This window comes from Saccopteryx leptura, chromosome 8, assembly GCF_036850995.1.
Source record: "Saccopteryx leptura isolate mSacLep1 chromosome 8, mSacLep1_pri_phased_curated, whole genome shotgun sequence".
Lineage (NCBI taxonomy): Eukaryota > Metazoa > Chordata > Mammalia > Chiroptera > Emballonuridae > Saccopteryx > Saccopteryx leptura.
Window position 1 is genome coordinate 55,369,460 of NC_089510.1, and position 15,354 is coordinate 55,384,813.

Sequence of the window (15,354 nt, forward strand, 5' to 3'; positions counted from 1 at the left end):
CCTAAGACTTCTCATTTCCCTTAGGATTTGAGTGCTGGACAATTGGAAAAAAGTTGGCTGATAAAGAAGAGTCCTTCACTTGTTTCAGCTTTGCCATGATTATTGAGGGTAGATGTAGTAACCAAGAGGAGATAAACCCACTCCTGTTCATTTTGAATGGTTATAGAAGGAGTTAAAGGGCACAAAGCTGGATGTCCTGGAACCCTATGAGCTTATTGCAATAGTAAGAGGGATCTTCCCAATGGTGCTCAGTGATTTTGGGTACAAACTTTTGCCCTTTCTTTTTTTTTAACAGAGACAGAGAGATAGACAGGGACAGACAGACAGGAACGGAGAGATGAGAAGCATCAATCATTAGTTTTTCGTTGCGCATTGCGACACCTTAGTTATTCATTGACTGCTCCCTCATATATGCCTTGACCGCGGGCCTTCAGCAGACTGAGTGACCCCTTGCTCGAGCCAGCGACCTTGGGTCCAAGCTGGTGAGCTTTGCTCAAACCAGATGAGCCCGCACTCAAGCTGGCGACCTCGGGGTCTCGAACCTGGGTCCTTCCGGATCCCAGTCCGACGCACCATCTACTGCGCCACCGCCTGGTCAGGCTGCCCTTTGATTCTTATAGTGCCTTACTTGTATTCTCTTGCTGGATGAAGAGCATTTTGTACCTCCTCCTTAATAGGGGCTAGTGAAGGAAATTTTTTTTCTTAGAATTGGCTTCACATGAATGTCTTGACTGTGGGTGGCCCTCAGCCAACTGCAGCATTGCTAATTCCTCACCCTTTGGTTCTTCATTCAGCAATCCCATTGTCCTCCATGGTCATTAGCTGTACTTTGGAAAGCTCAGTGCTGTCCTGGAAGCTCTGCATGTTATCTTAAATCAGGCCTGAATTACTCCATCCTCCAAGCCATACTTTGTTTTTCTCTGGCCACCCTATTACTACTTTGCATGTTATCTGGCTCTTTTCTTCACTCAGGCCCCTTAACTTCTTTCATTCTTTGATGACTCTCATTTCCTTTTGAAGGGGCCAGGCAGAGAGAACCAAAGGAAATAGGTTGAGATGACTGTGATGATCTCTATGGTCCAAAATGCATTAAAGAATTAAATGAAGATATATTGATAGAAAGCATGCTTACTAAATTTGCAAGCAACTCAAAGCTGGTATGAGATAAATAATAGACATTAGAATTGTTTCCAAAAAAGCAATGGTGAAACTAAAGTCCATAGAAGAATTTTTTCTTTTCTTTGTAGTGAAGTAGAGAGAGACAGGAGGGAGAGATGAGAAGCTTCAATTCGTAGTTGTGTCACTTTAGTTGTTCACTGATTGTTCTCATAGATGCCTTGAGTGGGGGGGCTCAAGCCAAGTCAGTGATCACTTGCTCACACCAGTGACCTTGGGCTTCAAGCCAGTGACCTTTGGACTCAAGGCCAGCAACCATGGAATCATGTCGATGACCCCGTGCTCAAGCTGGCAACCTTGCACTCAAGCTAGTGACATCTGGTTTTCAAACCTGGGTTCTCAGTGTCCCAGGTTGATGCTCTATTCACTGAACCACCACTGGTCAGGTTAGAAGAATCTTATAAGTTGAGAGTTGTGAAGAACTAACTTGTCTTCACCAGTTCCATTAGAGGTTTAGCCAGGTCCTAACGTGAATATCTGAGTTTAGCCCTAGGTCTACCACTGGTTGTTGTAACAATGGCATTTTAACAAGGTTTCTTTAAACCTTTTAGAGTCTTCCTTTGATAGTATTTCCTTCTCCTAATGGCTTGTCATCAGAGTCTTAATAATATGACAAAGCCTGACCTGTGGTGGCGCAGTGGATAAAGCATCTAGCTGGAATGCTGAGGTTGCCAGTTTGAAACCCTAGAGTTGCCTGGTCAAGGCACATATGGGAGTCAATGCTTCTTGCTCCTCCCCCCACCTTCTCTCTCTCTCCTCTCTAAAATGAATTAAAAAAAAATAAAACTATATGACAACATATTACCATACATTGTGAAAGCATTCAGAGTACATTCTTTTTAAATTTTTTATTTTTAAGACTTTTATTTTTGTATGGACACTATTTAATGAATACCTAACTATTTAACACTATTCGTCTGTGAAAAAACTATAATTATTTATATGGACTGAGGTTTTCTGGAAATGGTTTTATGGATTTAAGTGGTATATAAACTGGACCTTGAAGAAAGTCTAAATGACTAAACAGGCAAAAGGACTCCAGTCAATGAAGAAGAGAAAGCATCACATTTCACTTTAACTCAAGTCTTCCTAGACATTCAAATGTTATCACTGACTGCCATACAGTCTGGAACTAGAAGAAAGGAGAGAAGAGAAATGGAGAAGAGTGGAGGAAGGGGAGGAGAATGTAGAGAAAGGAAGAAAAAAACTTGAGCCAAAAAAGTCATTTCTTAAAATTTATTTAATAAGTATTTATTGAGCACCTAGGTTGTGCCAGGCACTGGCAGGATTTTACAGATGAGAAAACAGTCTTAGAGAGGTTAAGTAATTTGCCCACAGTCTTACAATTTGTAAAAGCTTATGAAGGGGATTCTAAGATGGTGACAGAGTAGGCGGATGTTGCAGCTGCCACCTCCCAGAACCAAATTGAATTACAACTTAATTTAAGAACGGTCATCTTGCGTGATCAGGCAGTGGCGCAGTGAATAGAGTGTCAGACTGGGACGCAGAGGAATCCCCAAACACTGATTCAAAAGAAGATATGCACCCCAGGACCCAGGTTTGAGACCCCCAAGGTCGCCAGCTTGAGCACGGGTTCATCTGGTTTGAGCAAAGCTCACCAGCTTGGGCCCAAGGTCGCTGGCTGGAGCAAGGGTTACTTGGTCTGCTGTAACCCCTGGTCAAGGCACATATGAGAAAGCAATCAATGAACAACTAAAGTGCCACAATGAAAAATTGATTTTCATCTCTCTCCCTTCCTGTCTGTCTGTCCCTATCTATCACTCTCTCTGACTCTGTAAAAAAAAAAAAGAACAGTCATCTTGAAAAACCAACTTTGCGCTAAATGAGGAGTTCATAACCAAGGATCACAGAAGAAACCACACTGAGACTGGTAGGAAGGGCGGAGATGTGGCGGGGAGAGCCCTGCTCCCAGGAGCGAGCAGTGCTGCAGTGTCCGGAGGGACTCTCACTGCAGGGAGGGTTGCCCTGAGAGGGAAGGTCCTCAGCCCCAGGCTTGGAGCCCCAACATAGAGCCCCAGAGCCTAGAAGAAGTGCCCACACAGCATATGGCGGTGAAAAGAGCTGAGGTGTCTGTCTGTGAGAAACAGATGGAGCTCTCAGAGATGCAGGCTCCCTTTTAAAGGGCCAGCACAGAAAAATCTCGTTCACAGCCACTTACCCAGGGCTCCGATGGAGGGAGGGCTGAGAGGACTAGAGTTGCATGAAGAGTGTGAAGTTGGTGGCCAAGGGAGAGACACCATGGGGGATGGCCACTAGAACCCCTGTGCTGAGTCATTCTACAATACTTCAGTCACCATCTTTCTTGGGTGAAATAGTCCCCTCTGAGCAGCATCAGCCTGGGGAAAAGCATCTGCCCCGCCCTCGGTAGTCTCCTGTGCCCCACCCTATGAAGACTGGGCTGTTCTGAGAAGTCAGCCAGGAAGCAGGGAGCACATCAGTGACTCAGTTTTCTAGTGTTGAGGCCCCCCAGTCAAGGCATATATGAGGGCACAATCAATGAAAAACTAAGGAGCCGCAATAAAGAATTGATGCTTCTCATCTCTCTCCCTTCCTGTCTGTCTGTTCCTATTGGTCCCTCTCTCTGTCTGTTTCTGTCACACACACAAAAAAAGAAAGGACAAAATTAACAAATAGGACTATATCAAACTAAAAAGCTTTTGCACTGCAGAAGATATCATTAACAAATTAAAAAGACAACCCACACAATGCGAGAATATATCCATCAATATGTCTGATAAGGGGTTAATAACCAAAATTTATAAAGTTAAACATCCAATAGAAAGTTAAACAATCCAATTTAAAAATGAGCTTAAGAACTGAATAGATTCTTCTCCAAAGAGGACACACATGGTCAATAGGTATATGAAAAAATGTTCAATGTCATTAATCATCAGAGAAATGCAAATTAAAACCACAATGAGGCCTGACCTGTGGTGGCGCAGTGGGATAAAGCGTCGACCTGGAACACTGAGGTTGCTGGTTCGAAACCCTGGGCTTGCCTGGTCAAGGCACATATGGGAGTTGATGCTTCCTGCTCCTCCCCCTTCTCTCTCTCTATTTCTCTCTCTCTCCCCTCTCTCTAGAAATCAATAAATAAAATATTAAAAAATCAAAAACAAAACAAACCACAATGAGATACACTTCACACCTGTCAGAACCATGCTCATTAACAAATCAACAAACAACAAGTGCTAGCGAGGTTGTGGAGAAAATTCCACTGCTGGTGGAATGCAGAGTTGTGGAAACCAGTATGGCGTTTCCCCCCAAAATTAAAAATGGAACTGCCTTGGCCCAGCTATCCCACTTTTAGGAATATATCCTAAAAATCCCCAAACACTGATTCAAAAGAAGGTATGCACCCCCATGTTTATTGCTGCATTATTTACAATAGCTAAGATCTGGAAACAGCCCAAGTGTCTGTCAGTGGATGAGTGGATTAAAAAGTTGTGGTACAGCCTGACCTGAGGTGGCACAATGGGTAAAGTGTCAACCTGGAATGCTGAGGTTGCTGGTTCAAAACCCCAGGCTTGCCTGGTCAAGGCACATATGGGAGTTGATGCGTCCTGGTCCTCCCCTCTTCTCTCTGTCTGTCTCTCTCTCTCTGTCTTCTCACTCTAAAATGAATTAAAAAAATCTAAAAAAAAAAAAGTTGATAAAAGTTGTAGTACAGGTCCTGGCTGGTTGGCTCAGTGGTAGGGCATTGGCCCAGCGTGTGGAAGTCCCGGGTTCGATTCCTGGCCAGGGCACATAAGAGAAGCACCCATCTGCTTCTCCACCCTTCCTCCTCTCCTTTCTCTCTATCTCTTTCTTCCCCTCCCACAGCCAAAGCTCCATTGGAGCAGAGTTGACCCTAGCACTGAGGATGTTCCATGGCCTCTGCCTCAGGTGCTAGAATGGCTCCAGTGCCAATGGAGCAATACCCCTGGTGGGCATGCCGGGTGGATCCTGGTTGGGCGCATGCGGGAGTTTGTCTGACTGCTCCCCATTTCTGACTTCAGAAAAATACAAAAATACACACACACACACAAAAGTTGTGGTTCATATAAACCATGGAATACTATGTGGCCATGAAAAAGAAGGAAATCTTACCTTTTGTGATGGCATGGATGGGCCTGGAGATTATTGTGCTAAGTGAAATAAGCCAGGCAGAGAAAGACAAATATCATATGATCTCTCTTATATGTGGAATCTAATGAACACATTCCTCAAATAAGGAATGAAATAGAAGCAGAGGCAGCGTCACAGGGAACAGAGGGACAGCAGTCAGAGAGGGATGGAGGATGAGGGGACGATATCAGAGAAGGTGAAGGGATTGGTGAAATTATATATACATACTATGTACACAGATACTGATGACAAGACAGCAAATCCCAGAGGGAATGGGGGGAGGGAGTTGGGGGAAAGGGGTAAAGGGGTGTGTTGGGGGCACATTGTTGGGGGTGAGGGTGTTATATTGAGCGGGCCATTTGAATCCATGTCAACAGAATAAATTTTAAAAATTAATAATTTAAAAAAAGCTTATGAAGTACTATAAGATGTGTTATCATCTGGGCTTTTAGCATATTCCCTACCAGATGCACTCAGCTGTTTGCAATGGATCTGACACACTTGGAATAATTGGTATACAGTTGGAATGATTCCACAGTTACACCAAGAAGTTAGGTGTAACTTCAAGAATTCCTTTCTGATGCATTTTAGGGTTTTATGATTCTTTTTTTTTTTTTTTTTTTTTTTTGTATTTTTCTGAAGTTGGAAACAGGGAGGCAGTCAGACAGACTCCCGCATGTGCCCGACCGGGATCCACCCGGCATGCCCACCAGGGGGTGATGCTCTGCCCATCTGGGCGTTGCTCTGTTGCAACCAGAGCCATTCTAGCACCTGAGGCAGAGGCCACAGAGCCATCCCCAGTGCTCGGGCCAACTTTGCTCCAATGGAGCCTTGGCTGCGGGAGGGGAAGAGAGAGACAGAGAAGAAGGAGAGGGGAGGGGTGGAGAAGCAGATGGGCGCTTCTCCTGTGTGCCCTGGCCAGGAATCGAACCCAGGATTCCTGCATGCCAGGCCGACGCTCTACCACTGAACCAACCAGCCAGGGCCTTATGACTCTTTAAACTGGGTTTGCTTTTCATTATGGATTATCTTGACCAATTTCTGCATTGTTTCTTTCAAAACTAATATAGAACCAACTCTGCCCAGTTTATATGGTAAGATTAAAGTTGGTTGATATTTGGAGAAACATGATCAGTCATTAAAGCTGTGCATTTTTGTTATTAGTTGTGTGCTTGCTTGTTGTGCTGTCAACTAACTCTGTGAAATTACTCATATTTTGTCTCTAATTCTTTTTAAAAAATCAGATGTTACCACCCTGAGTAAAACTCTTAACAAGGCTTCCAATGGCATTTAATAGTGCCTCTGTGTTCTGATGTTTCCTTCTTACCTACCTCTGCTACCTCATCTTCTCCCACTGTCAACCCTCAGCAGACTAGTGCCTCCAGAGCTGTCTTTCAGTCTTGGAACATAATCAGGTATTTGCTGCCTCAGGACGTTAATACAGGTATTTCCTTTTCCCTAGAATTCTCCTTGAACCCTTTTCATGTGACAGGCATACTATCCTGTAGGTGTCAGATTTAGTATTTCTTAGAATCCTTTTTAGACCATCTGGGTATTCCAGAGGGTAAAGAAACTAGTCTTGTTAGTGACTCCATAGCTATTTGCCCTATTATTTCATAGCACTTCACACCTTTAAAAATAGTTTACACATATTTGTTTCCTTTTAACCAGTTGTCTACCACTAGATTGACAAACTTTATAGGGTCAAGAACTATGTCTAGTTAGATCTCTATTATTTACCTATTATGGTGCTGAATAAATATTTTAAAAATAAACATTGAGGCCCTGGCCAGTTGGCTCAGTGGTAGAGCATCAGCCTGGAGTGCAGGAGTCCCAGATTCGATTCCCGGCCAGGGCACACAGGAGAAGCGCACATCTGTTTCTCCACCCCTCCCCCTCTCCTTCCTCTCTGTCTCTCTCTTCCCCTCCCGCAGCTGAGGCTCCATTGGAGCAAAGTTGGCCCAGGCGCTGAGGATGGCTCCATGGCCTCTGCCTCACATGCTAGAATGGCTCTGGTCGCAACAGAGCAACACCCCAGATGGGCAGAGCATCGCCCCTGGTGGGCATGCTGGGTGGATCCCGGTTGAGTGCATGCGGGAGTCTATCTGACTGCCTCCCCATTTCCAACTTCAGAAAAATATAAAAACAAACAAACAAACAAATAAACAAACATTGATACCTTATAATTGTTAACTGCTTTGTAACCTGTGAAGTTATCACACATAATCTCAATTCCTTATAATCACTTCCTGTGATATTTCAGGCAGAGTAGATATTAATTTTTATTTATTTATTTATTTATTTATTTTTACAGAGACAGAGAGTCAGAGAGAGGGATAGACAGGGTTAGACAGACAGAAACAGAGAGGTGAGAAGCATCAATCATTAGTTTTTTGTTGTGCATTGCAACACCTTAGTTGTTCATTGATTGCTTTCTCATATGTGCTTTGACCGCGGGCCTTAAGCAGACCGAGTAACCCCTTGCTCAAGCCAGCAACCTTGGGTCCAAGCTGGTGAGCTTTTGCTCAAACCAGATGAGCCCGTGCTCAAGCTGGCAACCTCGGGGTCTCGAACCTGGGTCTTTGGCATCCCAGTCCAATGCTCTACCCACTGCGCCACCACCTGGTCAGGCAGGCAGGGTAGATATTAATTTTGTATTTTACAGAAGGTAAGACTTAGAGATTTTAACTGAGTTGGCCAAGTTCACACAGCTGGTGGGTCTTTGGTGGGAAGTGTCAGGTCTTTTGATCATTAGACTAGTGCTCTTTCTACCAAAAAGAGGTAGCGGACTGACCTGTGGTGGCGCAGTGGATAAAGCATCGACCTGGAAATGCTGAGGTCGCCGGTTCGAAACCCTGGGCTTGCCTGGTCAAGGCACATATGGGAGTTGATGCTTCCAGCTCCTCCCCCCTTCTCTCTCTCTGTCTCTCCTCTCTCTGTCTCTCCCTCTCCTCTGTAAAAAAAAAAAAAAAAAAAAAAAAAAAAGAGGTAGCAATGGGCCCTCTTGTAGATACCAAGTACACAAATAGTGTGCCTAAGAAACAGTTTCACAGTCCTGGTGCTTAGAAGGACTTACCTTTCATTTTCATTTATACTATTCATGATTACTGGATAAATTTCCCATAGCATGATGGCAGAAAAACATATGCAATTCCTTATTGATAAATTTATACAAAAGGTAAGCTTAAACCACTGGCTGGACTGAATGGAGGTAGAATGTATTTTTATTTAGAGACCTGGCCTTACCTCTACAGAACCGGAATACATATATTGCTCGCCTCAAGGACCAGCTGCAAGAGCTGAAGGCCAAGACTGACATGGAGAATCACTATATGAAGAGAAACACTGAGCTGCAGATTTCCCAGACCCAGAAAAAATGTAACAAAACAGAGGAGCTCTTGCTGGAAGAGACTGAGGTAATCACTGCTGCATTAGGAATGGGCCAGTCGATCGCGTGCGAGCTTCACTCCTGGTACTGCCTCAGCCAAGGAGGGAGAGGGAGAATTCCATCTTTGTTTTCTCTCACCCGCAGCCCTAACATCTGAGGTTAAAAATTAGAATGGTGGCCCTGGCCGGTTGGCTCAGCGGTAGAGCGTCAGCCTGGCGTGTGGGGGACCCAGGTTCGATTCCCGGCCAGGGTACATAGGAGAAGCGCCCATTTGCTTCTCCACCCCCCCACCCCCCCTCCTTCCTCTCTGTCTCTCTCTTCCCCTCCCGCAGCCAAGGCTCCATTGGAGCAAAGATGGCCCGGGCGCTGGGGATGGCTCCTTGGCCTCTGCCCCAGGCGCTAGAGTGGTTCTGGTCGCAACAGAGTGACGCCCCGGAGGGGCAGAGCATCGCCCCGTGGTGGGCAGAGCATCGCCCTTGGTGGGCATGCCGGGTGGATCCTGGTTGGGCGCATGCGGGAGTCTGTCTGACTGTCTCTCCCTGTTTCCAGCTTCAGAAAAATACACAAAAAAAATTAGAATGGAAGGAAGATTTGCACATCTGCAAGCAGAGATTCTGATGGGCTGTAGAGCCTGCATCTCCTGTTTTTTAGTAATGACTGAAAATTGGTTGCACTTTCTAAACTTGGTCACTTTATTTTATAAAACCACTTGGGAATTACAGGAAGAGAGCAAAACAAAACAATGTAGAAACTACAGGATTGTGCTGCTTTCTTTGCCCGACCAGTACCTTTAATCCTTCCACAAAGAGATACAAAATCTAGAGTGCTGAACTTCACTCAAACCTAAATTTATAAAGATGAGGTCACAGTGAAAAATATCGGGAGAAAGAAACAAGGGTTAGACTTTCATTAGAGGAGAAAAGCTAAATGGCTAACAATAGGTCGGCGACAAGGAGCAAACTCAGTAGAGTGTGTCCTTGCGGGACCCCTCTGAGCTCCCTGCTTATTTGAAGCTCATGCCCAGGTGTGGTTTAAGACTGAGCAAACTTTTGCTTGCACCCCGGAATTTCCTCTTGTAGGCCTAAGAATCTGTGTCCTTGAAGCACTGTTTCTCTCCTTAAATTAACATCACTTTCCAGGCAACAGCATTGGGTCCTTCTGTTCTGGGCACTTGCATGTACCCAGTACGTTACCGCCGCAGGGCTCAGCACTGTGGGTGACACCAACCGCGCAGTAGGGAACTGAACTGCATGCAGCTCTGGAGTGACAGCACGGAGCTCTGGGGAGGCCCGTTGAGCAAGACAACCTGAGCCGCTGTCACAGCTACACCTGTAGTCGTGAGTCTCATTTCCATCCCACTGGGCAGAATTCCTGAGGTCGGTTCATTGTTCTCACAGAAACTGAGATTGAAAATAGAAGAAGAGAACCAGATTCACACGCAGATTGAAGTATTCCTTCGAAGGGAGCAGCAGGTGAGTCACCAAAACTTTATCCTCTGACATGTTTGTGTTCCACTTACAAAATACCAGACAGTAAAATCATTTTTAATTTTTTTTATTTAGAAATTAAATTTAGGCCCTGGCCGGTTGGCTCAGCGGTAGAGCGTCGGCCTGGTGTGCGGGGGACCCGGGTTCAATTCCCGGCCAGGGCACATAGGAGAAGCGCCCATTTGCTTCTCCACCCCCCCCCCCTCCTTCCTCTCTGTCTCTCTCTTCCCCTCCTGCAGCCAAGGCTCCATTGGAGCAAAGATGGCGGGCGCTGGGGATGGCTCCTAGGCCTCTGCCCCAGGCGCTAGAGTGGCTCTGGTCACAACAGTGCGACGCCCCGGAGGGGCAGAGCATCGCCCCCTGGTGGGCAGAGCATCGCCCCTGGTGGGCGTGCCAGGTGGATCCAGGTCGGGGGTGAATGCGGGAGTCTGACTGTCTCTCCCCGTTTCCAGCTTCAGAAAAAAAAAAAAAAAAAAGTTAAGAAATTAAATTTAATCAGGTGACATTGATCAATTAGAGAACATAGATTTCAGGTGAGCATTTCAATAGCATTTGAACTGTGTGTCAAATCATTTTGTCACCTTATATTTGTCCCTCTTTATTCCCTTCCACCCACCCCTCCCCTTTGTAACTTCACTTTTATCTAGGTGCATGAGTCTCAGTTTTATATCCCACCTAGGTGTGACATCATAGTTCTTAGCTTTTACTCAGTATAATGTTCTCAAGGCCCATCCAAGTTGTCATAAATGGCACCATGTCATTATTTCTTATGGCTGAGCAGTATTCCATTATATATATGTACCACATCTTCTCTAGAGGGACACTTTGGTTGCTTCCATGTCTTGCCCACTGTGCATAATGCTGTGATGAGTATGAGGGTGCATGTCTTTATGTACCAGTGTTTTCAAGTTTTTGGGGTAGTTACCCAGTGAGGGATTGCTGTGTAGCAGAAACATTTTTTTCTTATATATATATATTAAGATTTTATTTATTTGGTTTTTAGAGAAGGAGGGGGAGAAATGGGGGGTAGGAGCAGGAAGCATCAATTCCCGTATGTGCCTTGACCAGGCAAACCCAGAGTTTTGAAGCAGCGATGTCAATATTCCAGGTCGACGCTTTATCCACTGTGTCACCACAGGTCAGGTGCAAAAACATTTTTTTAAGGAAAGAAAAATCAATCTTCGTTCTACCAGCCTAATGAATGAGTTGTAGCCCATGTTTTCTTTTAAAGTTTATCATCTGAATAATTCTTATCCTTTTTTTGTGTGTGTGACAGAGACAGAGAGAGGGACAGATAGGGACAAAGATGAGAAACATCAATTCTTCGTTGCGGGACATTAGTTGTTTATTTATTGCTTTCTCATATGTACCTTGACCGGGGGGCTACAGAAGAGCAAGTGACCTCTTGCTCAAGCCAGTGACGTTGGACTTAAAGCCAGTGACCTTGGACTTCAAGCCAGTGATGATGGGGTCATATCTATGATCCCACTCACAAGACAGTGACCCCATGCTCAAGCTGGTGAGCCTGCGCTCAAGCCAGTGACCTCGGGGTTTTGAACCTGGGTCCTCCGCTTCCCAGTCTGATGCTCTATCCAATGCGCCACAGCTTGGCCAGGCTGAATAATTATTTTCTAAAGCTGTAATTTGAATACAGATACAATATTGTCTTCTGCCATTATCATTTAGCATTATATAAGAAACTGTTTTATTTCTATATTGCTTCATTACCATAATTTTTTTCACCATAAAATAACTCTTGGTTGAGGGAAGATTTAAAAAACATTTTTTTAGAGAGAGAAAGAGAGGAAGAGAGAGAGATATGAGAAGCATTAACTTAAAGTTGTGGCATTTTATTGATTGCTTCTCAAATGTGCTTTGACTGGGGGGCTGCAGCTGAGCCAGTGACCCCTTGCTCAAGCTGGTGACTCCATGCTCAAGCTAGTCAACTCATGCTCAAACTGGGGACCACAAGGTTTTGAACCTGGGACGTCAGTGTCCCAGGTTAATGTTCTATCCACTGTATCACAGATTTTTACATTGTATATATCTAATTTTGTATCATGGATTTTTCACTATATCACAGGATTTTGTAGTACATAGGTATATTTATATATCAATATTTATTATTTTAATTATTTTGTGGCAAAATAAGCATTTTCTAACTTAAAAAAATTGACAATATAAAGATATTAACTAAAACATATTAGAAGAATATTAAATCGAAATAAAACCTTAAAATATATATAAATAATAAAAGAAATATAAGGTCGCTACTTCACGGATTTTGCCTATGGTGGGAGTTCTGGAATTTGACCCAGCGATAGACGAGGGGCCACTGTAGTGTTATCAACGAGATGTCTGATGCCATTCCTTAGCCTTCAGAATTTTCTACCAACCCTTTAGGTCTTGTCTCTTCATTGCAACTTCTTATCCAGACACTGAAAAGGCCTTCTTCCCCATTTTTTTTTTTTTTTTTTTACAGAGGCAGAGATAGACAGGGACAGACAGACAGGAATGGAGAGAGATGAGAAGCATCAATCATTAGTTTTTCGTTGCGCGTTGCGACTTCTTAGTTGTTCATTGATTGCTTTCTCATTTGTGCTTTGACTGCGGGCCTTCAGCAGACCGAGTAACCCCTCGCTGGAGCCAGCAACCTTGGGTCCAAGCTGGTGAGCTTTTTGCTCAAGCCAGATGAGCCCGCGCTCAAGCTGGCGACCTCGGGGTCTCGAACCTGGGTCCTTCCACATCCCAGTCCGACGCTCTATCCACTGCGCCACCACCTGGTCAGGCTCCCCATTTTTTTTTTTACAGAGACAGTCAGAGAGAGGGACAGACAGACAGGAACGGAGAGAGATGAGAAGCATCAATCATCAGTTTTTCATTGCGACACCTTAGTTCATTGATTGCTTTCTCATATGTGCCTTGACCGTGGGCCTTCAGCAGACCGAGTAACCCCTTGCTCGAGCCAGCGACCTTGGGTCCAAGCTGGTGAGCTTTGCTCAAACCAGATGATCCTGCACTCAAGCTGGCGACTTCGGGGTCTTGAACCTGGGTCCTCCGCATCCCAGTTCGATGCTCTATCCACTGCGCCACCACCTGGTCAGGTTCTTCCCCATTTTTAAATTGAGTAATAACTTAAGAACAATATCAAGCATATACTTTGATGAGTATTTATGTATATATGCTCCTGTAACCAGCACCCAGATACAGGAAACATTTACAGCATACCAAAAGTCTCCCTCATGCCCCATTACCAGTCAATAAACCAGGGGTTGGGAACCAATGGCTCGTGAGCCAGATGTGGCTCTTTTGATGGCTGCATCTGGCTCGCAGACAAATCTTTAATAAAAAAAATAACAATGTTAAAAATATAAAACATTCTCATGCATTACAATCCATTCATTTCCTACCGCTCATGTTCATGGTTGCGGGTGGCTGGAGCCAATCACAGCTGTCCTCCGGGACAACACCAAATTTTTATTGGATAATGCATAATGTACATGGGTCGTTGTATGGCTCTCCCGGAATTACATTTTAAAATATGTGGCGTTTATGGCTCTCTTAGCCAAAAAGGTTCCCGACCCCTGCAACAAACCAACCCTCCCTCCAGAAGTAGCCATGATTCTGATTTCTGTCGCTATAGAAAAATTTTGCTTGTTCTTGAGTTTTATAAACAATTTTATACAGTATTTACTGTTTTGTTTCTGGGAGAAGACATTTTAATATTGTTTTCAAATAGAAACTTGAAGAGAAGCTTGAGTTCTGGATGGAGAAATTTGATAAGGACACAGAAATGAAACAGAATGAACTGGATGTTCTTGAATCTGCTAAGGCCAGTGACTTGGCACACCTTCGAGACCTTGCAAGAATGGTAAGGACGCAGAGTTTCAACAGTGTAAGGCTGAGCACTGAGTAGTGGGTGGCAGCTGAGCTACGGTAGCTGGGTAACGCTATTTCTGGTGACAAGGTGGAGATGTGCTTGTAAACCAGTGGGATTCTTTTTCGATGACCATGACGATAATGATGTTGATGATGGGGACAGTAATAGCAGTAGCCAACACTTAGGTAGTGCTTACTCTGTCCCAGGCACTTTACAAGTATTTCACAGATATAACTTATTTGACCCTCACAACAACCTCTTGAGATAGGTACTAATATTTTTACTTTATGGTTTTAGAAGACAATTATTAGTAAATTCTGATTTCCAAAATGCTTCTGATTACGGCTTCATCACTCAATACAGAACTCCCCAAATTTCTCTTTAAAAGATGGCTATTTTTGGCCTGACCAGGCGGTGGCGCAGTAGATAGAGCATCGGACTGGGATGCAGAGGACCCAGGTTCGAGACCCCAAGGTCACCAGCTTGAGTGCGGGCTCATCTGGTTTGAGCAAAAAGCTCACCAGCTTAAACCCAAGGTCACTCGCTTAAGCAAGGGATTGCTTGGTCTGCTGTAGCCCCACGGTCAAGGCACGTATGAGAAAGCAATCAATGAACAACTGAGGTGTTGCAATGAAAAACCAATGATTGATGCTTCTCATCTCTCTCCGTTTCCTGTCTGTCTGTTCCTATCTATCCCTCTCTCTGACTCTCTCTCTGTCCCTGTAAAAAAAAAAAAAAAAAAAAAAAAAGGCTATTTTTTTTTTTTTTGCATTTTTCTGAAGCTGGAAACAGGGAGAGACAGTCAGACAGACTCCCGCATGCGCCTGACCGGGATCCACCCAGCACGCCCACCATGGGGCGTCGCTCTGCCCACCAGGGGGCAATGCTCTGCCCATCCTGGGCGTCGCCATGTTGCGACCAGAGCCACTCTAGCGCCTGAGGCAGAGGCCACAGAGCCATCCCCAGCGCCTGGGCCATCTTTGCTCCAATGGAGCCTTGGCTGCAGGAGGGGAAGAGAGAGACAGGGAGGAAGGCGCGGCGGAGGGGTGGAGAAGCAAATGGGTGCTTCTCCTTGTGCCCTGGCTGGGAATCGAACCCGGGTCCTCCGCACGCTAGGCTGACGCTCTACCGCTGAGCCAACCGGCCAGGGCAAGATGGCTATTTTTATGTGCACATTTTATCACAGCTTTTTAAAAACTTACATTATTTTGAGGTCATTAATTATATTGTATTTACTTTTTATGAACTATTTTACAGCAAATTTGAATTATTCAAGAGGTTTGAAAACAATTACA

At 44.7% G+C, this 15,354-nt stretch overlaps 1 protein-coding gene across 1 annotated transcript in view; it reads left to right on the forward strand.

Moving 5' to 3' along the window:
• IQCG (IQ motif containing G) overlaps window positions 1-15,354 on the forward strand; it is a 53,830-nt gene that overhangs the window by 33,642 nt on the left and 4,834 nt on the right. The window contains exons 7-9 of the mRNA XM_066346978.1: window positions 8,559-8,720; window positions 10,090-10,164; window positions 13,919-14,050. Coding sequence (XP_066203075.1) covers window positions 8,559-8,720; window positions 10,090-10,164; window positions 13,919-14,050 — 369 coding nt within the window. The remainder of the gene's footprint in view (window positions 1-8,558; window positions 8,721-10,089; window positions 10,165-13,918; window positions 14,051-15,354) is intronic.